The sequence below is a fragment of the Mesoplodon mirus genome (assembly GCF_964341445.2).
Source record: "Mesoplodon mirus genome assembly, chromosome: 4".
Lineage (NCBI taxonomy): Eukaryota > Metazoa > Chordata > Mammalia > Artiodactyla > Ziphiidae > Mesoplodon > Mesoplodon mirus.
In genome coordinates this window covers 64,803,183-64,828,664 of record NC_138979.1, presented here as the reverse complement: position 1 = coordinate 64,828,664, position 25,482 = coordinate 64,803,183, and the positions used below count along the sequence as shown (strand labels likewise).

Sequence of the window (25,482 nt, the reverse complement as noted above, 5' to 3'; positions counted from 1 at the left end):
GTGTAGCCCCACCACACTGAGGGGCCCCCAGCCACCACCCTGATGGTCTTTAGTTGGTTCCCAAATGCTTCAGTCACATATTTATGCACATTTACACCTTGGATTTACTCTCATATCTGTTCAGGGGCGGAGGGAGGGTGGTTTCTATCTCACAGTGGCCACCTTATTTCCAGGTTCTTGGGGGAAACTCATTCTGCAGCTTCAAAGAGATTTCCAGAACCTATATCTTCTATTTCCAACCCTCTTCAAACCTCTGGGTAACAGGGCCCACAGTTACTAATCTTAGGCACCTGCACTAACCTTTGTGGTTCCCTATACCCTGCCCATGCCTTTGGAAAAAGTCCCTTTATTAAATTCTCCTCACATTACTCTAATTGGAGTGTGTTCTCTCTTTCCTGATGGGACGCTGATTTGGGCACAGGAAACAGCATCCATCCCCCATCCAGATAGCTAACTTTCCTCCTTTAGGAAAGGAATCAGCAAGGGAGAACTGTGGCCAGTGGTTTCCAGGCTGACTCCACTGGTGGCAGCGTGGTGGACACACTGGACTATTACTATAGTGATGCAGACAAGAGATGATGAGGGCCTGAGGTAGGGCAGGGGTAATGGGCCGGGGAGAAGTAAATTTGAGATTCTATGGGGGTAGAACAGACTGGAATGACAACCAACAAGATGTAGGTATTGAGGGAAAAGTCAACCCACATCTTTAGAACATAGATTCTCAACTCCACTTTCCCCACCAGCTATTTCCCCATTTCTGTGCTCATCTTTGCAGCAAATTCCTCAAAATAGACATCTCTACTAGCTGCCTGCAACGTCTTTCCTCCCTTTCTCTTCTTAAACCCCTCTAGCCATTCTTTCACCCTCACACTCCACTGAAACGATGCTTATCAAAGTCATCAGTGACCTAATGGCTATTCTCAGCCCTCTTAGCCTCTCAGTAGCATTTGACCAGGTTGATCACTACTTCCCCCTGGATACACTGTCTTCACTTGCACTGGGGAGACCATACTCTCCCGGTTTCCCTTCTACTACACTGGTTCATTCACTTCTCGCCAATAATTGTTTTCTTTTTTTAAGATTTATTTATTGGATGCTTTTTGGGTCTTCGTTGCTGCACGCAGGCTTTCTCTAATTGTGGCGAGCGGGGGGCTACTCTTCGTTGCAGTGCACGGACTTCTCATTGCGGTGGCTTCTCTTGTTGCGGAGCACGGGCTCTAGGCACGCAGACTTCAGTAATTGTGGCTCACGGGCTCTAGAGCGCAGGCTCAGTAGTTGCGGCGCATGCGCTTAGTTGCTCCGCGGCATGTGGGATCATCCCAGACCAGGCCTCGAACCCCTGTCCCCTGCATTGGCAGGTGGCTTCTTAACCACTGCACTACCAGGGCAGCCCCTCTCCAATAATTCTTAACACTAGAGTGACTACTAATTGAGTGGTCCTCTTGTCTTTTTCTCTCTATATTCACTTCTTTGACGATCTCACCCAGGCTCATGGCATCCAACACCATCTCTCTACCAATAATACCCAAAATTTTAAATCACCAGCCCAGGCCTTTCTCTAAAATACCAGACTCAGGGAATTCCCTGGTGGTCCAGTGGTTAGGACTCCGCACTTACATTGCAGGGGGCACGGGTTCAGTCCCTGGTCGGGGAACTAAGATCCTGCATGCCACAAGGTTTGGCCAAAAATAAAGAATAAAAAATAAAATACCAGACTCACATATCTTTCTCCTTGACATCCCCCTTTGAATGTCTAATAGACATCTTCAACCCAACATGTCCAAGATTGAATTTCTAATCTTGCCCCCCAAATCTGTCCTATTTAGCAGCCTTCCCCATCTCAGGTAATGAGTACTTTCTTCCACTTGCTTAGGTCCAAAAGTGGAGCCATCCTTTGACCCTCTCCTTATTCTGAGACTCCTATCTCACTGGCATCTCACAACTGCTTTCCTGGTCCCAGCTACCACCTTTCTTGAGTGCACCACCACAGCAGCTTCCTAATGGCCTCTATGTTTCCAGCCCTGCCTCCTGAGAATATGTCTACTCTCAACACAGCAGTCGGAGTGATCCTTTTAAAACATGTTAGGGCTTCCCTGGTGGCGCAGTGGTTGAGAGTCCGCCTGCCAATGCAGGGGACACGGGTTCGTGCCCCAGTCCGGGAAGATCCCACATGCCGCGGAGCAGCTGGGCCCGTGAGCCATGGCCACTGAGCCTGCGCGTCCGGAGCCTGTGCTCCGCAATGGGAGAGGCCACAACAGTGAGAGGCCCGCGTACCGCAAAAAAAAAACCAAACCAAAACAAAAAAAAAACATGTTAGATGTCAATTCTTGGCTCAAGACCCTTCAGTGTCCTCATCTCACTTAACCTAAAAACCAAAGTCCTTAAAAGAGCCTATGGAGCCTCTGTTATCTGAGCCCCCTTTCCTCACCCCCTAGAACACTCTGCTCCAACCAAGATGGCTTCGTTATTCTTCTTCTGATATGCCAGGCACATTCCTGTCTTAAGGCATTTGCACTCACTGTTTCCTCTTCCTGAAATGTTCTTCCCCTAGATATCCACATGGCTAACCCCCTATGAAATATCACCTTCTCAGTAAAACCTACCCTGACATGCCCTACTTAAAATTACAGCCCATCCTCATTCCAAGCTCTCCTATATCCTGCTCAGTTTTGTCTCATGACACTTATCACCTGCTAACATATATAGTTTACTTATTTATTATGTTTATTGTCTGGGGAGAAGGAAGTTAACCAAGAGTCCTCCTGCAGACACATTGAGCAAGGGCTGAAGATAGAAGGGAGTGAGGCTGGGGGAATATGAAGGGTGGGGATAAAGTGCAAACTAGGAAAAGGTATTTGCACCATAGATAGCTGATTAAGGATTAATATCCAGAACATACAAAGTACACATTCAAATCAATTAGAAAAAAGCAAACAATCTGTATTAGTTTCCTACTGCAGCTGTAACAAATTACCACAAACTTAGTGGCTTAAAACAACACAAATTTATTATCTTACAGTACTGGAGACCAGAAATCCAAACTGGATCTCACTGGGCTCAAATCAAGGTGTCAGCAAGGGCTGTGTTCCTTCTGGAGGCTCTAAGTAAAATTCCATTTCCTTGCCTTTTCCAGCTTCTAGAGGTTGCCCACACTCTTTTGCTCATGGCCCCCATTCAACTTCAAAGCCAGCAATCACACCTCAGACTTCTGTATGTATCATCACATCTCTCTGACTCTTCTGCCTCCCTTTTTCACTTATAAGGACACTTGTGATTACATGAGACTCACTCAGTTAATCCAGGACAATGTCATGGTCTCAAGATACTTAATTTAATCACATCTGCAAAATCCCTTTTTTCATGTAACATTTACAGGTTCTGGGTGAACATCTTTGGGGGACCATTATTCTACTTACCCCATAATCCAATAGAAAAATACACAAAAGACACAAAGAGACATTCCGTAGAGGAGGAAACACATATGAAACCGTTATTCATCAGGAAATGCAAATTAAAATCACAGTTAAATACCATCACACACTCATCAGATTGGCAAATATTTAAAAAATCTAACAACCAAGTGTTGTCAAGAATGAGGAGCAAAGGGAACTCCCATGCACTGTCAAAGGAATATAAATTGGTACAGCCCCTTTGGAAAACAATTTGGCAATATCTAGTAAAGCTCAACATGCACTTTACATGTTCATGCATACTTTACATGCATACTTTACAACTGAGCAATTCAACTTCAAGATGTATACTATTCAACAGAAGCTACTACATATGTGCAACAGGAAACCTATAAGAATTTAAATAGTAGCACTGCTAAAAATATTCCCTCCAAAAAATCCAACAGGAGATGGATTAATAAATTAGATAGAACCAAACAATAGAATATAATGCAACAGTTTAAAAAAAAACTGCAGCTACAGATTAAAAACTCCACATGATGTGATGTCTTCTAAGCAACACTTCTCAAATGTCAGTGTGCATACAAATTACCTGGGGGTCTGGTTAAATGCAGATTCTGATTCTGTAGGTCAGAAATGGGGCCTGAAATTCTGCATTTCCAACAGCTCTCTGCTGATCCATGGACTACACTTTGAGTAACAAGGTTCTCAGTATTTAGGGATGCATTTACAATGATAAAACTTTTCCTTTTTAAATTTTTTTAAATTAAAAAATTTTTTTCTTTTTAAACGAAAGGTAAAAATAAACACTAAATTCAGGAGAGTAGATACCTTTACCTCTCACTGGGGGAGTGGCTGGAATATGTAGATGAAATGGTCCTGGTGATGCTTTCTTAAACTGGCTCTTGGGTCCACAAGTATTCATTATACTTTGTATCTTACATATAGTATTTTCCATATATCAAATATTATATTTTTTAAAAAAACAATGAGAAGCGTACAAAAATAAAATAAAATGATAGGCGAAGAAGCTAGGTGGCGTCAAAGTCTTGAGCAAATAAAGAAGTTAGTCCTGTAGCCCTACACTAAGCTAAAACAGATATAACTAGCAGAAAAAGTGTTGTTTGTTAACTAAATACTCGGCACCAGAAATGCACCCTGTCAAGCTAATTCGTTTGAGCCCGGATTAAAGGGTCAGCACTTGTACTATCCAAGCGTTTCAAACTTACTGGGTTTTATGAATCACCTGGCATTCTTGTTAACAATACAGATTTCCAGGTGACTCCGGTGTACATCCTGATTCTGTGGGTGTAGGAAGCAGCCTGGGAATCGGTATTTCATAGGTTCGGTGGCGCCTAGCCCCACTTGACAAGGAGAACCCGTTCCGCCCGTCTGCTAATGGACCTGGCGCTAGTGGGCGGTGGGCATACCCGATCAGCCCCGGCCGGCTCGGGGAAGCCCACCACGAGGTGGGAGGACCCCCCACCCCCCACGGTCAGCACAGTAAATTCAACCAAACTAGCGCGACAGTCACCCCCCTTTCCCGGAACTGGCCTCTTAAGCCAGTTTCAGAGAGGCCCTGAATGGCAGAAATCTAAATGAGAGGCAATAATTACGGCACTAGGTGATTAAGTCTAGGCAACTTAAAACTGCGCAGACTCGTCTTTGGGCTCTAGTCCCCGGTGTCTCCCAGCGCTTTTTCCCCGCCTCCCTCAGAGAACGCGAAGAAGAGAAGAATCGCGAGATACCGGCGCGGGGCGGGGCCCCACCCTGACCAGTGGAAACAGAGGGCGTGGCACTGAGCCTTTCTTTTATTGGCCCAGGGTCCCCAGGCCCGCTCTAACAGTGCTGAGGCGGAAGTCGCGCGGGCGCCGGAACGCGCGCTGAGCCTCGGGTCCTGCCGTATCCAAGCCGCGGTCATGGTGCGGAAGCTTAAGTTTCACGAGCAGAAGCTGCTGAAGCAGGTGGACTTCCTGAACTGGGAGGTCACCGATCACAACTTGCACGAGCTGCGCGTGTTGCGGCGTTATCGGCTGCAACGGCGCGAGGACTACACGCGCTACAACCAGCTGAGCCGTGCTGTGCGCGAGCTGGCGCGGCGCCTGCGGGACCTGCCGGAGCGCGACCCGTTTCGCGTGCGCTCCTCGGCCGCGCTGCTGGACAAACTGTATGCTCTCGGCCTAATCCCCACGCGCGGGTCTCTGGAGCTCTGCGATTTCGTCACGGCCTCGTCCTTCTGCCGCCGCCGCCTGCCCACCGTGCTCCTTAAGCTGCGCATGGCGCAGCACCTCCAGGCCGCCGTGGCATTTGTGGAGCAGGGTCACGTGCGCGTGGGCCCCGACGTGGTCACCGACCCCGCCTTCCTTGTCACACGCAGCATGGAGGACTTCGTCACCTGGGTTGACTCGTCCAAGATCAAGCGGCACGTGCTGGAATACAATGAGGAGCGTGATGACTTCGATCTGGAAGCCTAGCGGGTCTTCCCTCACCAGGACTGCATTTTATTGATGGGGAAGCTGAGACCTGATGCCTGAGATTCTATGAAGGCGCCCTCCCCAAGAGTGTGTCAGCCAAGAACTTGGCCTCTCAGCTACAGGCCCTCACAGAGCCAAAGGGTACGCCCTTTTTCCACAAAATTTTCTTAGCCTTTGGACAATTGGTAATTAAATGACTGCCTTAAGAGACAATGGGAAGCAGTTTTGCGCTGCCCTGGGGAATTGTTACATTCTTGTACCTGAAACATTGTAGTGTGAAAGTAATGACTTTTGGCGGGGGGGGGGGGCTACCCCCGTCCCCAGCTTTCCTTTCATTTCTTTGTAGCAGGACAGTTTAGTTTAATTTATATTTAACCCGAATTCTTGCGCTTGTTCGTGATTAAGCTGTGTACAGATGTTGGAGACTTTGGTCTCAAGTTTTCATAAAATGGATGAGATTTTAGTGTTCAGAGTCCTTTCTCTTGTTTAAAGGAATGCTCTCCTAATGCCAATAAATGGCCTAACTGCTCTTTAAGTGCAAATTTCTGTCTGGGTTTCTCACATAGGGTCACATCTATAAGTCTCCCTGGCTCAGGAATCCAGAGAAGACTAGAGACAGCAGCGATCTGCCTGTGGGTGAAGCCTGCAGCAGAGCCTGCGTGTGGAGGTTGCAGAATGTTGTACAGGGCTGGGCAATTTTGTCAGTTTACCAATCCCTTCCTCGGAATGAGTGTTTTGGCAGAGCTCTTTCCCACAGGACTTCCTGTTGATATTCCAGCCCCAGGAAATACCATATTAGAGAGCTGAAGTGTTTGCTTGCCTAAGGAAATAATCACCCTGTAGCTTGGCCATCTAGCGGTTAGAAGTGGCCCAGGAGGTTCCTGGAAACTTATGAGTGGAGCCCTCAGGAGGCCCCAGGGCTGCCTTCCCGGAGCAGCACCTGCACAGCCTCTGCCCATCACAGCCTGCCGTGGCTCCCTGCCCAGCCTTTAATTTAGACAGAGATTAATTCTAATTCCCCAATTGGAATGGGTTTTACTGAAAGAAGCAAAGGATGGGTTGGGAGTCAGGGAGCCTAGCCTGATGACAGTAGAGGAATGTGAAGCAAGAAGATCTGCTCTCATCCACCCCCCTCACTGGAAGGGAGAGTAGGGAGACTACCTCATTTATCCAAGACTTCTACAAGGAGAATAATAGAATGCCAAGACCAATGGATTGCTTTTATGTGTGCCTTCTCCATTTCCCCAGGTGTAAGGCAGCATTTGGTGAAGAAACAAGGGAAGGTGACACTGGGGATGACAGTAATAGCAAATGCTTCTACTGTATGTCAGGCACTAAATGCATTACATATCTTAATCCATTTAATCCAACAATCCAATGACGTGGGGAACCTAATTCTCTACTTTTCAGATGAGGGAACAGAGGCAGAGATGGGTCAAACTGCCCCAGATGTATAGCCAAGAAGTGGTGGAGCTGGAATGCTCCTTTAAGAGTCGTGTGAACATTGGCACAGCCAGCCCAAGGGATACATCAGGATTTAGAGAGAGTCCCTGAATCTGAGTTTCCAAGCCAGCAGAGGAGCAGCAGCACTAGCCAACGTTGTTGGTCCCCAACAGGGTGCTGTGTAAAGGTTTGAACAAGGAGCAGGCACTGAGCTGCTAAGCCTTGGCTAACATTCATCGAGGCCCTGCCTGTGCTAGGCTGCCATTTGCTCTTCCCAACAACCCTGACCTTTTCAGTTTGGCAAACAGATTTGGGGCAAGAACTTGTCCAAGACTGTGGTTCAAGTCCAGGCTCATGCAACTCCAAAGGCCATGTTTTTTTTCAGTGCCAATTCCTTTAGGAAAGGAAGGAGAGAGAATCCCATTCATCAGCTCTGGTGGCTGGGCATAATCTTTTCCCATTTGAGGAGTGTCCTCAGGGATCCTAGGATTAGGGATCTCATCAGGGGAGAGTTTGGTGGCTCTAGAAAGCAGGAACCCCCTGCGGCCCTCCAGCTCTCACCAGGCCCCACAGGGCAAGACAGGTAAACTGGTCCCTTTGGTGTAGTTGAATCCTGCCCTTACCCAAGCAGATACAACTTCAAAGTTCCCTTGAAGGAAACTGGGTTTAGGAATTTAGGATTAAAATTCAAGATTCTTCAGAAAAGCTATTCCTTTTCTCCTTTGGGGGAAAATGATAAAGAAATGACTTACCAGAACCTATAACCAGAAACTTTGGGCTTTAAAAAAAAAAAATTGGGGACATTCCTGACGGTCCAGTGGTTAAGACTCTGCACTTCCAATGCAGGGGGTGTGGGTTTGATCCCTGGTCAGGGAACTAAGATCCCACATGCCGCGTGGCGTGGCCAAAAAAAATTCTTTTTTTATTAAAAAAAAAAAATGGGGGGGCTTCCCTGGTGGCACAGTGGTTGAGAGTCCGCCTGCCGATGCAGGGGACACGGGTTCGTGCCCCGGTCCGGGAGGATCCCACATGCCGCAAAGCGGCTGGGCCCATGAGCCATGGCTGCTGGGCCTGCGCGTCTGGAGCCTGTGCTCTGCAACGGGAGAGGCCACAACAGTGAGAGGCCCACATACCGCAAAAAAAAAAAAAAGGACTTCCCTGGTGGTCCAGTGGTTAAGACTCTATGCTCCCAATGCAGGGGGCACAGGTTCAATCCCTGGTTGGGGAACTAAGATCCCGCATGCCGCACAGGGCAACCAAAAAGAATAAAAAATAAAACTGCAAGACAAGCGATTCAGAAGGAGGCTAAAGCCAGACTGCCAGGTCTGGATTGGGGCTTCTGTGCCTAACTAGCTGTGTAACATTGATTATTTTACTTAGCCTCTCTGTGCCTCCATTTTCCTTGTCACAAATATATGGTAATACAGGGTGGGAGGAAAGAATGCAAGATTATTGTTTAATGGGTCCAGAGTTTCTATTTGGGGCAATGAAAAAAATTTGGAAATAGTGGTGGTGATTGCACAACATTGTGAATATAATTAATACCACTGAATTGTACACTTAAAATGGCTAAAGTGACAAATTTTATGTTTTATATATATATATATTTACCACAGTTTTTAAAAAGTGAAAAAAAGAGGGGTGGGTAATAATAGTACTGACATTAAAAATTATAGAGAGGGACTCCCTTGTGGTACAGTGGTTAAAAATCCGTTCAGTACCTGGTCCAGGAAGATCCCACATGCCGTGGAGCCACCAAGCCCGTGTGCCACAACTACTGAGCCCACATGCCACAACTACTGAAGCCTGCGCGCCTAGAGGCTGTGCTCTGCAGCAAGAGAAGCCACCGCAATGAGAAGCCCGTGCACTGCAACGAAGAGTAGCCCCCGCTTGCTGCAACTAGAGAAAGCGTGCACACAGCAACAAAAGACCCAACGCAGCCAAAAATAAATTAATTAATCAATTAAAAATTATAGAGAGAAGTAAATGGCATAATTCCTACAAAGCCCTTAGAGAAGCTCCTTGCACGTGGTAAAACCCCAAAGCTGAGCTCCCCACCTGCTATCTCTCCCCAGGCCCCAGAAGAAGTACAGGGAGCTAAACATTTTACAACAAAAAAGCCTAATGGACTAAAAAAATGTAAACACGGTGGGCAGCAGGGCAAATTGGTACCTTTCAGGAGAGCAGTTTTACAACATGTATCAAGAACCTTAGAAACATACATTATATACCCTTTGACCTAGAACTGCCACTTGCAAGAATTCAGCTTAAATAAATTATGGATATTTGCAAAAAATTAACTACAAGGATCTTCATCACTGTGTTTATAATAGAATATAACAGAGAATAATTGAAAATGTATCCACAAGGGACTGATTAAATTACTAGATTGCCTTATGATGAAGCTCAACTATTAAAAATTATTGTAGCAAGATAGTTAAGGACTCAAAAAGTTAACAGTTAAATAAAACATAAAACAGTACCAATAGAATCCCCATTGTTCTGAAGACAAATATAAGCATAGACAAAATAATGGATATAATATTGTCTCTCTGGGTAGTAGTATTACTGGTGATTTTAATCTTTTTCTTTGTGCTTTTCAGTATTTTCCAACTCTTCTATGAAGACTGTGTATTACACTAAGATAAATATTACCGTTTTGTGTGATCTCAGTCTGAAGTTTATATAGCTGTGGCAGGTTCTGGGAAAAGAAACATTTAGCTTTAAAAAGCAGTGTCCTTGGGGACTCCCTGGTGGCGCAGTGGTTGAGAGTCCGCCTGCTGATGCAGGGGACACGGGTTCGTGCCCCGGTCTGGGAAGATCCCACATGCCGCGGAGCGGCTGGGCCCATGAGCCATGGCCACTGGGCCTGCACGTCTGGAGCCTGTGCTCCGCAACGGGAGAGGCCACAACAGTGAGAGGCCCGCGTATCACACACACACACACACACACACACACACACACACACACACACACACACACACAGAAAGCAGTGTCCTTAATCAAAGAGCAACTGAAATGGTCTCATTAAAAGAGAGGAGTGACACTAACCTGGCTGCCCTCAGAAAGAGGCTTGGACAAAGAGCCTACTGAGCTGAGAATCATTTCTCCCCCAAATCCAAGTCAAAGAAAGGTCAACTTGGGAATTCCCTGGCAGTCCAGTGGTTAGGACTCAGCGCTTTCACTGCCAGGACACAGCTTCCATCCCTGGTTGGGGAGCTAAGATCCCACAAGCCATGTGGTACAGCCAAATAAAATAAATAAATAAATAAGTAATTTTAAAAGTAGATCCTTAAAAAAAAAAAAAAAGTAGATCCTCAAAGTTTCTCATCATGAGGAAGAAAAAAAGAAAGGTCAGCTTTCCTCAGCCTCTGGGAGCCTGGTGTGCCATCACAACTTAGGCCAGCTTCCTAGAGGGATTAAGTATATAGATAACAGAAACAAACGTTTTATGAAACTCTGTGATGCCCTCTGATCTTTCCTATTCCTTTTATTATTATTATTAATTAATTTTTTATTGCGGGTCCCAACCTACTAAATTATTTCACAATCCACTGATGAGCCACTGATGAGCCAAAGCCTTTTATTGAAGTTTGATGACACCTCAACATTTTCCAAATTACAGTGATACTTTAACTTGGAATATTTAAGAAATTGCTGGACTTCCCTGGTGGCACAATGGTTAAGAATCTGCCTGCCAATGCAGGGGACACAGGTTCAAGCCCTGGTCCAGGAAGATCCCACATGCTGCGAAGCAACTAAGCCCATACCCCACAACTACTGAGCCCACGTGCTGCAACTACTGAAGCCCGTGCACCCAGAGCCCGAGCTCCACAACAAGAGAAGCCACCACAATGAGAAGCCTGTGCGCCACAACAAAGAGTAGCCCCCACTTGCCACAACTAGAGAAACCCCGAGTGCAGCAATGAAGACCCAATGCAGCCAAAAGTAAATTAAGTTAAATTTAAAAAAAAAAAAGAAATTGCTGTTTCCAGCTATTGAGTCAGAACATTGGCTCCATCTTTGATTATTTTTTTTAATATTTATTTATTTATTTGGCTGTGCCAGGTTTTAGTTGCAGCATATGGGATCTTTTAATTGTGGCATACGGTGTCTTTAGTTGCAGCATGAAAGATCTCTAGTTGCGGCATGTGGGATCTAGTTCCCTGACCAGGTATCAAACCCAGGCCCCCTACATTGGGAGTGCAGAGTCTTAGCCACTGGACCACCAAGGAAGTCCCTTATTAACTATTTGATTACAAATAAGCTACCTCTCACCTCAGAGCCTGTTTCCTTATCTGTGAAATGGAGATAATGTGAAGATATCACAAAGCCCTCTAATGAGCTTGTATGCCCAGATGGACTCCTGGGCAGGCCTCATTGTCAAGTGGTGTCCAAGAGACTCCGGCTGTATCTGGAGAATCACAATTATAGGACCAAGCAGATCTGGGAGCACTGTGGGTGAAAGCAGGTCCCAGGCTGCCACCCCCTGAGGCCTGCTGCCTCCCTCCCTGACCTCCACGGGATTTTGCATGTGAACTATGTCAAGGTAAAAATGTCTCTGACCACAGTAGTCACCAGCAGCTGAGGGTTTGGGGCTGAGCAACCCAGAGGAGTAGCCAACAGAAGGGAAGAGGAGAGCTCAGGCCTCAGTCTATAAGGAATTAGGTCAGAGCTTTTGGCAGTGCCCAATTCCGTGCCAACTTAATCACACGCACCTCTGGTCTTACCAATTTCTGTATCAGTTATCTATTGCCTCAATAATGGTGTGTAACACGGGCTTCCCTGGTGGCGCAGTGGTTGAGGGTTCGCCTGCCGATGCAGGGGACACGGGTTCGTGCCCCAGTCCGAGAAGATCCCACATGCCGCAGAGCGGCTGGGCCCGTGAGCCATGGCCGCTGAGCCTGCACGTCCAGTGCCTGTGCTCCGCAACGGGAGAGGCCACAATAGTGAGAGGCCTGCGTACCACAAAAAATAAATAAATAAATAAATAAATAAATAATGGTGTGTAACAAACCCAACCCAAAACTCAAGAGCTAAAACAATAAGCGTTTATTTAGCTCATGAATTTGCAGGTCAGCTGGGCACTTCAGATCTTTGCTGGGCTCACTTAGAGTTTGTGATTGAATGTGTGCTGGATTAATGACTCTGCTGACCTTGACTGTGCTTGCCCTTAAGTCTGGGTGTAGGCTGGCTGGCTGTCAGCTGGTCTAGGATGCCTTGGCTGGGGTAACTGTGGCAACTTGGCTGGGATGCATTTGTCTCATCCTTCAGCAGCAGCAATTAACCTGCATGACATTTTAATATTACTCTCAAGTTGCCTGTGGTGGGTATGACTACCCAAGAGAGTGGCTCAGGCACAATGGAAAACTAGCTATGTCACCACCATGGCCCTCAGAATGAAGCCCTGCATACAGTAGGTAATTAATAACTGCTTCAAATTCAGCCTCTTTGTTGTGACCAGCTAGGCTGGGATCAAGGTGAGGCAAGGGAGGCACCTAGGGCACTTGTCAGACCCCAAGAATGAGCACCTCCTTAAATTTTGCACCCTAGGTCCTAAAACTGTACACTTCAGATTGGGACTTGAACCCATGTGCTGGGACTCAATCCCAGACAAAATTCTGATTGGAACTTGAACCCAAGGGACCGGGACTAGAAGCCGGCCAAAACCCACAGTCTTCCAACTGAGATCACACACCTGGTTTCAGGACTTAATGAAGCTCAGGCTCTTGATGTCTCATCGCAGAAAGAATTCAGTGAGAGACAAAGTGGTAGGTAAGAAGTGGATTTATTTAGAGAGAAACACACTCCACAGACAGAGTGTGGGCCATCTCAGAAGGTGAGAAAAGGCACCAAGGTATGGGTTGTCAGTTTTTATAGGGGTGGGTAATTTCTTTTTTTTTTTTTAATTTAATTTTATTTTTTTATACAGCAGGTTCTTATTAGTTATCCATTTTATACATATTAGTGTGTACATGTCAATCCCAATCTCCCAATTCATCCCACCACCACCACCACCCCACTCCCCCGCCACTTTCATAGGCGTGGGTAATTTCATAGGCTAATGAGTGGGAGGAGTATTCCAACTATCTCAGGAAGGGGCGGGGATTTCCAGGAATTGGGCCACTGCCACTTTTTGATCCTTATGGTGGGTCTTGGAAATGTCACAGCACCTGTGGGGTGCCATTTAGCTTGCTGATGTGTTACAGTGAGCATATACTGAGGCTCAAGGTCTAGTGCAGGTCGACTTGTCTGCCATCTTGGACCCATTTGGTTCTAATCAGTTTATGTCATGTCCTCGGGCTATGTCATTCTTTCAAAGGTTGTGCCCTGCCCCCTTCCCTCCTGTTTCACTCCATTTGCCTCTCCTTAGCTCCAGCCCTGGTGATAGGCATGGTGCTCTCAAAGCAAGGGAGAAATGAGCACAAAGGAGGCATGGTCCCTATCCTGAGAGGACAGAGGCTACAGTAAGCTGGCTACTTACATCTCTGGGTTCAGCTCTGGGCTCGGCCAGCCCAGCCAGGCCTCATGCTGTGTTTCCCAAGGTCTGGTCATTCTGAACCATTATCACACCATTTGCCATAGCCACTTCCCACTAGTATTACAGTATAGTAAAGAATTTAACTTTGCCCCAAAAGGTCATCGCCCTTTCTTCTGGGAGGTAATCCCTAAACCTTTGGAATGTCATGTCTGTTAGGAGTGTCTTTGTTTGCCTGAGGTCCTTGGAGCAGTCAGATAACGACAATGTGACTAAGGGTAGGGATCTGAGCCACAATCACATTGTGATGCAGGGTGGGAACTTTGGGGCAGCAGCTGGGCTTCTTGAGGGGGCTGAAAACTGCCCCCAGGTGGACACTTAACCATTTCTGTGTAATGGAGCCCCAATAAAGACTCTGGCCCAGTGATCTTCTCTCGGTGGCAGCACTCCATGCATATTGTCATCCATGGACGCTGGCAGAGGAATGCTGTCCTGACCCCACAGGGAGAGGACAATGGAAGCTCTTCAGTCTGGGCTTCTTCCCTTGGGTGACTTTAATCATATCTTTTCCCTTTCCCATAACTGAGAATAACAACTTTCAGTGAGTCTTTCTAGTGAGTTATCAAAGCTGAGGGTGGTTTGGGGAACCCTGTGACTTTGCAAGTGCTGTCAGAAATGAGGACAATCTTATGTGGACTGAACCCCCCCCCCAACTTTGCATTTGGCTAACTCTCACAACTATTATTTTCTCAATTATTTTCTTTATGTTATCTTTCTTTTCTTTCAACTTAAGTTTATTTTAAAAGGAAACTGCCCAGGGAAAAGCTTTAAGGATGTTAATCTTCTAGAATCACACATTCAGGTCTAAGAGAGAAGGCAAGACAAATCACCTTGATGCCTTTGGACTTAAAAGTGAATCGAAGATATATTCTACACCAGTGAAATTACAGAATAAAAGCAGTGAAGTCGTAGCAGGTGGATGTCAACTAAAGAATGTCGCTCACCATCTGGCTCTACAAGGATTGAGTCATTAGTCACTGCAGTCGCTGACCTTCAACACACCCTAAAAGGAGTTCAGAGTGAAGATGAGGCATGAGGCACTCCGTGCTCTGGGAAAACTGGCAGAACAGGCCTTCAGATAGTTAGATATTTTCAGGAGAAAATTTTATGAAACTAATTTCTTGCACCTTCCCTCATTTAGAAAAACACTAAAAGCATTAACTAAGGTATTTGTTCCTTGTGAGTAGCAGTAGCCTTCTACCAAGATGTGTGCTTAATTGCATGTACCCCTTCTCCAAAATCACATATGTGCTGCCCACCCCTGCCACTACCTTTTAGGAGCAATTCCTTGGAGTTATCTGAGAGGCTGTCTGCTTGGCTACAGTCCTAAATCCCCAAATAAAACAAACTCAGCTCTCACGTTGTACATTTTTATTTCAGTCAACGTGGGTTAACATATCAATATTTCCCCATTAACAAACACCTACTAATACCTGCTCTAAATGAAGGATACGTTCCACAGGAGATAACTATAAGCTTTTTTCTAAATTCAAATATAGTTGATTTACAATGTTGTGTTAATTTCAATAAGCTTTTAATGTTAAAATGTCTCCAGAGAACTTCCTGACAAACTAGCCAGGCCATTTTCATGAAAATAGGAAAATGAATGAGCATATATCGAATAAGAAAGCAACTTCAAGGTAACATTGATTTTTTTTTATTATAATCAAAGAAAAATACATTTCAAGCATTTTCCATTTCTTTTTTTACTGAGGTAACACATACATAAAATTTTACCATTTTAACCGTTTAAGTGTACAGTTCAGTGGCATTAAGGACACTCACACTGTTGTGTAACCGTCACCACCATCCATCTCCGGAACTTTTTCATTATCCCCAACTGAAACTCTGTACCCATTACACAATAACTCTCCATTTCCCCTCCCCGCAGCCCCTGGCAATCACCCTTCTGCTTGAAGGGTGAACATCTACTATGAACATTACTACTCTAGGTATGTAAAGAAAAACTCTTCTGTGTCTCTTCTCTACTCTACTACAACGCTACTCACAGAATACTTACTTCACTTCTGACACTTCCGGTCACCAAATGTGTGTGGCGGTTTTCACACATCAAGCGGTTCTGCAACACAACTGGGTGTCTACAATTCAATTCAGTTCTGACACTATCTATCTAGAGATAACGTCAGATCCCACAGGTTTAGGGTTCAGTCCCACAGGACTGCATCTCCCCTCCCCAACTGAAACCGCTAAATGTTGTTTTGGGGGGCTCCGAAGAGCTCCGGTCCTTTATGTCTCAGCGCAGAAAGAATTCAGCAAGAGACAAAGTGATGGATAAGAAGTGATTTATTAGAATAGGATGCTTGTGAAGCTTACAAGCGGGTGGGTGGGTGCCATGCCCTGAGAACGTAGTGAGCTACAGTTTTATAATCAAAGGAAAAGTGGGGAGGGGGAAAAGACCATTTTCTTCCTCATTTGTGAGTAGACATCAAACTTCCATCATCAGCTCCTCCTCCAGGTTGGGCAGGGGAGTTTTCTTGACCCTACATGGTCAGGCTAGGACTGTCATGGCACTATGGAAAAATTATTTCAAGTCTCAGTACTATGAGGGTCTTTCACTTTGAAATGTCACCTTTCCATAAATTATTGTTTTATATGTGTGCAGAGAGCATGTCTTAGGGGTCATTAACTTACTGAACTCACTTGGCAGGATATGGGTCTCATGCCACCACTGTTTTATTGTTTGGGGGCATGTCTCATGCTTCTGTTGCATGGTTTGTTGCTAAGCAAGCCTACTTGGTTTTGTGGTTAAGCAAACCTGCTTTTTTGAATGATCATTAACTTCCAGGGGTCTCCCAAGCTTTTTTCTTTACTTAAAATCCCTAGTGGAGTTAACTATTTAATTATCTACTTTGTCCCTTTACTCCGCCCCATCATAATTTCAGATGCCAATTAAAAATCTAGGTTATTATGCATGCTTTTGGATGGGCTGGCTATAAATCAGAGGTTCCCATGACCCCCCCTTCCTGGCTAATTTGCTAGAGCCACTCACAGAACTCAGGAAAACGGACTACTTATTAGATTGCAAGTTTATTATAAAAGGATATGGGACTTCCCTGGTGGCACAGTGGTTAAGAATCCGCCTGCCAATGCAGGGGACACAGGTTCAATCCCTGGCCTGGGAAGATCCCACATGCCGCGGAGCAACTAAGCCCGTGTGCCACAAATACTGAGCCTGCGCTCTAGAGCCCGTGAGCCACAACTACTGAGCCGGCATGCTGCAACTACTGAAGCCTGCGCACCTAGATCCCGTGCTCCGCAACAAGAGAAGCTACAACAATAAGAAGCCCACGGGCCACAAGGATGAGTAGCCCCTGCCGCAACTAGAGAAAGCCCGCGTACAGCAACGAAGACCAAATGCAGCCAAAAATCAATCAATCAATAAATAGAATTTTTAAAATAAATAAATATAAGGATATAACTCAGGAACAGCCAAACAGAAGAGAAGCATAGGGCAAGGTATGGGGGCAGGGGCACTGAGCTTCCATGCCCTCTTTAGGTATGCCACCCTCTTAGCACCTCCACATTTTCAGTAGCTCAGGTGCTTTCCAAACCTGGTTGGTAGTTTTAAGATTTTTATGGAGGCTTCATTACATAGGCATAATTGAGGATTATGACTGAGTCAAACTCCAGCTCCTCTCCCCTCCCTGGAGGTGAGGGGAGAGCATGAGACTAAAAGTTAAAACCCTCTGGGACTTCCCTGGCGGTCCAGTGGTTGACTCCCCTTCAAATGCAGGGGGCGTGGGTTTGATCCCTGGTCAGAGACTAAGATCTCACGTGCTGCCAAAAAAATAAAAAATAAAAAATAAAACCCTCCAATCTCACATTGGTTCCCCTGGCAACCAGCCCATCCTTAGGGGCTTTCTAAAAATTACCTCACTAACTTAAATTCAGGTGTGGCTGAAAGGCAGCTTGCTACAAATAGCAAAAGACATCTTTATCACTCTACTCATATAGGAAATCCCGAGGGTTTTAGGAGCTCTGTGCCAGAAACAGGAATAAAACCAAATGCATATTTCTTATTAGAAATCACAGTATAACAAATTACCTCATATAAGTGGAATCATACAGTATTTGTCTTTTGTGACTGGCTTATTTAGCCAAACGTTCTCAATCCATATTGTAGGATGTCTCAGAATTTTCTTCCTTTTTAAGGCTGAATACTATTCCATAGTATGTAGTATGCATACACCACATTTTGTTTATCCATTTATCTCTCTATGGACACTTGAATTGCTTTTATCTTTCACCTATTGTGAATAATGTTGCTATGAACCTGTGTGTACAAATATCTTTTTGAGTCTCTGCTTTGAATTACTTGGGGTATATGCCCAGAAGTGGAATTTTTGGATCACATGGTAATTTTATGCTTAATTTTTTGAGGAACCACTATACTGTTTTCCATAGTGGCTACACCATTTTATATTCCCACCAGCAATGCATATGGGTTCCAGTTTCTCCACATCCTCACCAATACTGAGTTTTGTTTTGTTTGTTTGTTTTTTAGTAATAGCCATCCTGATGGGTGTGAAGTGGTATCTTACTGTAGTTTTGATTTGTTTTTCCCTAATGATTAGTGATGAGCATCTTTTTATGAGCTATTGGCCATTTGTATATCTTCTTTGGAGAAATGTCTATTCAAGGGACTTCCCTGGTGGTCCAATGGCTAAGACTCTGTGCTCCCAGTGCAGAGAGCTGGGGTTCAGCCCTGGTCAGGATCCCACATGCCGAAACTAAACATCCTGCCTGCCACAACAAGGACCTGACGCAGCCAAATAAATAAATAAATAAAGTTTTAAATGTCTATCTAAATAAAAAATTAAAATAAAAAAATTTAAAAGTCTATCCAAGTCCTTTTATTTTTTTTAATTTTTTATAAATTTTTATTTATTTATTTATTTATTTATTTTTGGCTGCATTGAGTCTTTGTTGCTGCATGCAGGCTTTCTCTAGTTGCAGCTAGCGGAAGCTACACCTCATTACAGTGCACGGGCTTCTCACTGCAGTGGCTTCTCTTGTTTCAGAGCACAGGCTCTAGGTGTGCAGGCTTCAGTAGTTGTGGCTCGCGGGCTTCAGTAGCTGTGGCCTATGGGCTCTAGAGCACAGGCTCAGTAGGTGTGGCGCACGGGCTTAGTTGCTCCGTGGTATGTGGGATCTTCCCGGACCAGGGCTCGAACCCGTGTCCCCTGCATTGGCAGGTGGATTCTTAACCACTGCACCACCAGGGAAGTGCTAGTTATTTCTTAATATAACTTTTATTTGAGAATAGTTTTAGATTTACAGAAAAACTGGGATGATAGTACAGTGTTCCCATGTATCCCACATCCAGTTTCCTTTATTATTATCATCTTGGGTCAGTATGGTACATTTGTCACAGTTAATGAACCAGTAGTGATACACTATTATAAACTAAAGTCCATACTTTATTTATTCAGATTTCCTCATTTTTTACCCAATACCTTTTTTCTGTTCTGGGATCCTATCCAGGATACATTATATTTAGCTGCCATGTCTCCTTAGGCTTTTCTTAGCTTTAGCAGTTTCTCAAACTTGCCTTTATTTTATTTTTAAAATAAATTTATTTATTTAATTTATTTATTTTTGTCTGCGTTGGGTCTTCGTTGCTGCATGCAGGCTTTCTCTAGTTGCAGCAAGCGAGGGTTACTCTTCGTTGTGGTGAGCAGGTTTCTCATTGCAGTGGCTTCTCTTGTTGCAGAGCATGGGCTCTAGGTGCGTGGGCTTCAGTAGTTGTGGCACACGGGCTCAGTAGTTGTGACCTGCGGGCTTTAGAGCACAGTCTCAGTAGCTGTGGCACACGGGCTTAGTTGCTCCACAGCATGGGGGATCTTCCCGGACCAGGGCTTGAACCCATGTCCCCAGCATTGGCAGGCAGATTCTTAACCACTGTGCCACCAAGGAAGTCCAAACTTGCCTTGATTTTGATGAAGTTGATAGTTTTGAGGAGTTGATAGTTTCAGGCATTTTGAACATTGTGCTTCAATTGGACTTGGGCATTTTGTGGGTTTTCATCCTTATCTGAGGTCAGGGCCCTGCCTCCTGGGTGTATCTGTGTTTATACTGCTTGTTCTCTCAAGGTTTTTCTTTTCTTTCCCTTTCTTTTTTTCTTTTTCTATTTTTTGGCCACACTGTGTGGCACGTGGGATCTTAGTTCCCCGACCAGGGATCGAACCCATGCCCCCTGCAGTGGAAGCACAGTGTCTTAACCACTGGACCACCAGGGAAGTCCCGCTGAAGGTTTTTCATTGGAGCTGCTAGCTGAAGCTCACAGCTCTGGCTCTGCTTTAATCTGTAGCTAGGGCTGAATTGAAGAATGTGGATTTTTTCATTTTCTCTTTCCACAAAACTTTTTGTATCACTACCGTAAATGGAAAAGCAGTTGCATTTGGAGCAAACAGGTAAAAATAAACACAAAGGAAACAATAGTGTTATTCATTATTAGCTGGCTACAGTTGCTGGCTGAAAGCACTAAACCCGAGATAGGTTGTCCCTGACTGGGTGCTTCTACACACCATGCTTCGTGCTATCTCATGGAGTCCTCATAATAACCTCTGTGGGTACTATTATTATGGCCATTTTATAGATGAGGAAACTGAAGTTCAGGGACAATAACTTGCCCAAGTCACAGAGTTAGTAAGTGATGGAGGCAGTTTGAACCTAGGTCCCTCTGTCTCCAAGTTCCACACACCTATGGCTTAGAGCAGTGATTCTCAAACTTGAGCAGACATCAGAATCACCAGGAGAGGTTGTGAAAACAGATGCTGCCCATCCCCTCTGAGTTTCTGATTCAAGAGGTCTGGAGTGGGCCTGAGAATTTGCTTTTTTTTTGGCCACGCTGCGCACCTTGTGGGATCATCGGCAGTGAAAGCTTGGAGTCTTAACCACTGGACTGCAAGGGAATTCCAGAATTTGCATTTCGAACCCAGAATTTGCATTTCGAACAAGGTCCCAGGTGATGTTGTTGCTGCTGGTCGGGGTGTCACACTATGAGAAGCATGAGCCTTGTGCCTATAGCCCAGGCCTTGGCACAGAGCAACCACCACTGAAATGCTAGATCATCTGCCAACAGCTGAGGGGCAGCGGTTGGACCAGCTGCAGGGAAGGGTGGGCGAAAAGAAAGTGAAGTGGAGTCTTAGCTCTGCACATGACTGGCCCTGTGACTTGGGGCACATCCCTCTCCTGCTCTGGGCCTCACTCCATCTCCTCTCTGTAATAAGAGGAGGCTGAATCAGATGGCCTCTAATTTCTGCCCTGAAAGTTTCTGATTTGGAGGACAGGAAATAAAAAAGTGCAGTCTGCACTTACAAAGAGACAGAGAAGAAATTAGAGGTGATTTGCCTGGCCCAGCATCCCCACCCCTGACTCAGGATGGAAGCTGTGCAAGTTTTGTCTTGACTTATGAGAATGAGCTCCAACTACCTGGCCCCCGGGAAGTTTCCAGAGGATAGCCCTCCTCCCACCCCCATCTGGGGCGGTGCCTCTTCCCAGCACAAAGGGGCAAGGTAGAGATAAGCCAGGTCACCGATTCAGCTCACCAGCTGAAAATCAGAAGTGAAACTAGACCTCTTAAAATATAGAACAGGCAATGTCCAACAGGATAAAGATTAGGACTTTGGAATCAGTAGGGCCTGGATTAAAATCCTGGCCCCATCACCTTCTGGATGTACACAACCTGGATGAGCTGCTTCAGGCCCTTTAATCTGGGCAAGCAGTTTTATCTGCAGGGAAGAGATTCTCTTGGGCTCACCTAGAGGTTGATTTATTGATTTATTTATGATGTAAGTAAATCAGTAAGGGAAAGGTTATCTTGGTTTTATGTTTGTTTGTTTTTTGGCTGCACCACGTGGCATGTGGAACTTCCCTGATCAGGGATGGAACTTGTGCCCTCCACAGTGGAAGCGCGGAGTCTTAACCACCGGACCACCAGGGAAGTCCAGGAAAAGTTGTCTTGTAATAAGAGATTAAATACTAACAAAACAACATTTTTTTTTTTTTTTTTTTTTTGCGGTATGCAGGCCTCTCACTGTTGTGGCCTCTCCCGTTGCGGAGCACAGGCTCCGGACGCACAGGCTCAGTGGCCATGGCTCACGGGCCCAGCCGCTCTGCGGCATGTGGGATCTTCCCGGACCGGGGCATGAACCCGTGTCGCCTGCATCGGCAGGCGGACTCTCAACCACTGCGCCACCAGGGAAGCCCACAAAACAACATTTTTGAGGACTTGGTCTGTGCCAGGTATTATTCTAATCATCCGACGTGGATTGATTCCCTTAACTAACTATAACAATCTTATGAGGTAGATACTATTATTAGCCACATTTTACAGAGGGGGAAACTGAGGCATATGGAGGTGAAATAACTCCACCCAGGCCACAGAGCCAGCATGTAGCTGAGTCAGGATTTAGACCCAAGCCACCTAGCTCCAGAGCCTAAAACCCTAATCACTCTGATGTGCTTCCTGCAACCCAGAGCTGAGCCCCAGGGACCTTGTAGTGATGGAGAAGAGGTTTGCCACCTCCCAGAGCTTTAGAGTCTCCTTTGACTGCAGTTTCTGCCTCCTGGCACATGTGAGTCCCACTGATACACGACTTTGTCACCCTCTCAGGTCAGCTTCTCCTTCCTGCCACAAATGGCTGAAGAAGCCCTCTCCTACAGGTGTCTCCAAGTGGGGAGTGAGAAGCACTGGTCCTCAAGATGACTTAGATGGTGGCCTGGGTGAGTTATTTCACCACCATAATCTCAGTTTCCCCCTCTAGGCCTTAAATAATATCAAATTACATGGGAGAAAGTTATTCCCTTTTCAGTTCCAATAACCTCAAGGGGAAAGTCTTCGCTGGGGGTTAGACTTGCACATGTGTATAATTCTTGCTGACTTCCGCCTTTTAAGAACAATAAGTCCTCTTGGTTTTCTTTCCAGACTGTATCCCAAATCCAGCCCTTCCTACCACGTCCACTGCCACAACTTGAGTGCAAGTGCTGCTTACTGGCCTCCTGACCTCCATGCTTGCTTGGCTAAATTCAGTTCTCTACCCAGTAGCCAGTGTGCTCTCACTACAGCTCAAATTCAGTTATGTCACAACTGTTTAAAAACCTTCATCTGGGGGCTTCCCTGGTGGCGCAGTGGTTGCGAGTCCACCTGCCGATGCGGGGGACACGGGTTCGTGCCCCGGTCCAGGAAGATCCCACATGCCGCAGAGCGGCTGGGCCCGTGAGCCATGGCCACTGAGCCTGTGCGTCCGGAGCCTGTGCTCCGCAACGGGAGAGGCCACAACAGTGAGAGGCCCACGTACCGCAAAAACAAACAAACAAACAAAAAACAAACAAAAAAAACACCTTCATCTGCAATGGAGGTAAAATACAAACTACTCATTTTGGCCTACAGGCCTCTGTATCCCACCTGCCTCAGTGACCCCATCTCTCTCTGTTCCCCCTCCTCCTGGCCTTCTGTCTACCACTCACACAAAGCCTCTCTTTGCACCCACTAGAAATGGTTGGTCCCCCCGTCCTTGTAACTGGCTCCTTCTCATCATTTAGGTCTAGATTCAAATGTCACCTCCTGGGAGAGGAGTTCCCCAACACTGTAACTTCAGCAGCTCCAGCTGACTCATTCTCTGCCCAGCCACCTGAGCTCCCTGGTACTGGTCTGCACTCAGCTACGGCATCTATCTTTTGTCTTTCCTACCACAGTTGGGCTGAAAGCTCCTGAAGGGCAGGGACCAACTCAGTCTTGGTCATTTTGTTATCTCCTGGGCCTGGCACAGTACCTGACCAACGGCAGGCATTAAACACACATTTGTTTTTTTTTTTTGTGTGTGTGGTATGCGGGCCTCTCACTGCTGTGGCCTCTCCCGTTGAGGAGCACAGGCTCTGGACGCGCAGGCCCAGCGGCCATGGCCCAAGGGCCCAGCCGCTCCGCGGCATATGGGATCCTCCCGGACCGGGGCACAAACCCGTATCCCCTGCATCGGCAGGCGGACTCTCAACCACTGCGCCACCAGGGAGGCCCTAAACACACATTTGTTAATTGACTGAGAGTGACACTCAGGGCTTCTGGCAACAGCCTCCTCTTGAGAGAAGGGTGGACACCTTCCTGCCCTCAATGTCCTGTTTCCTAGATAGAGATTCCCCTGCCTGTAGGTTCTTACAAGATTTTGGGGGGTACACAAATTCCACCTTACTTATTAATTTTTTTTTTTTGGCCGTGCAGCACAGCATGCAAGATCTTTGTTCCCCAAGCAGGGATTAAACCAGAGTCTTAACCAGTGGACCGCCAGGGAAGTCCCCAAATTCCACCTTAAATAACATTAAATCATAGCATGAGAAAGTGGATCTTCTGTTCTCTGTGAATTTTTCTGATTACATAAAAGAAAAATTCTGTTAGTGTTACTCCTTATCACTTTTCCAACACTTGCCAATTTCTGATTTTTACAAAGTCCACAGGCTTACAGTTTTCTACAGACATCAGTATCTAGCTAGATTATAACATTACACTACTTTCACTATAGAGTTCATAGATGTTTTCTATTAAAGTGGGAAGTGATTTAAGGTAATGTTATGGTGTTCCTCTTTCAAATAAATGTATTAGGCTTTTTAAAAAAGTATATTGGTTTAAAGACATCAAATATAGGTGTATGTGTATGTGGCCAAGGTTGTGAAGGTGGAGTGCCAATGGCTACAGTTGGAGAATCACTGTTCCAGGTAGAGCAGCCCTTTATGGAACACTAACTGGCCCCAAATGAGCCCCTGGGCTGAGTGCCATTTAGTTGGTTTTTTAGTGATATGGGAAGTTATTCAGCTGGTGTGAATGAGGGACTGGAGCCTTTCTCCTGGACCTCAGTGCATGAATTTGTCCATCTCAGTCTACTTTCCTCCAACTTAGGGCCTTTGTTCTTTTCTGTGACTTCTGTGGTCGTGGGTAGAGAATGGTGGTTCTGAGACACAAAATACTTAATATCCTGGTGGCAAAGTTTCCTAGTGAAGTCAGGCCCTGGTCTTCTTTGTCAGTCTCATAAATCAGCTTTTATTTGTCGATGCACCAAATAACCTAGTGCACAGCCTGACCATTGAAAGTTAGAGCTCACCTATGTAAATTCTGAAGTAAAAAAAAAGAAAAGAAAAATTGGTCTTCCGGAGCCCCAAGCACCCTCTACCCTCCCTGTCAATCTGACCTCCAAATGGACGGAGTCATGTACATAAAATATGCAACAAGTCCACACATTGGACTTAAAATGTGCCAACTTTGTGTACGTTGTTTCTGTAGTGTGGTATAGTTATATCCAACTTCTCTGTAAGTCAAACATGCAGCAAACTTAAATATTTGGCTCAAAAGCCGTGTAACTTTGGCCAAGTTGCTTAACCTCTCTGAGATTTAGTCTCTACTTCCTTGTGTTATTTTAAGATTAAATAAGATAATTCATGCAAAGCATGGGGTCTGCCTCCATGTAAGTATTCAATAAATGGCTATTCACATTTTTATTTTGCATCTCTTCAATCTTAGCCCACAAAGGCTGCTCTCCAGTTTTATTAAGTTCCTAAATCTCAGCTGCTTCCCTCCACCCTTTGCACCAATTCAGTCATTCCTTCA

At 45.6% G+C, this 25,482-nt stretch overlaps 1 protein-coding gene across 1 annotated transcript; it reads left to right on the top strand.

Moving 5' to 3' along the window:
* Positions 1 to 5,134: 5,134 nt before the first annotated feature.
* IMP3 (IMP U3 small nucleolar ribonucleoprotein 3) lies at positions 5,135 to 6,419 on the top strand. The gene has a single exon (XM_082619649.1). It carries the CDS (start codon positions 5,330 to 5,332, stop codon positions 5,882 to 5,884), a length of 555 nt encoding a protein of 184 aa, XP_082475775.1. The 5' UTR covers positions 5,135 to 5,329; the 3' UTR covers positions 5,885 to 6,419.
* The last annotated feature ends 19,063 nt before the right edge of the window (positions 6,420 to 25,482 follow it).

Bases quoted from the DNA above. Each gene is read 5' to 3' on its own strand.
- IMP3 (XM_082619649.1), top strand. From the start codon at position 5,330: ATGGTGCGGAAGCTTAAGTTTCACGAGCAGAAGCTGCTGAAGCAGGTG.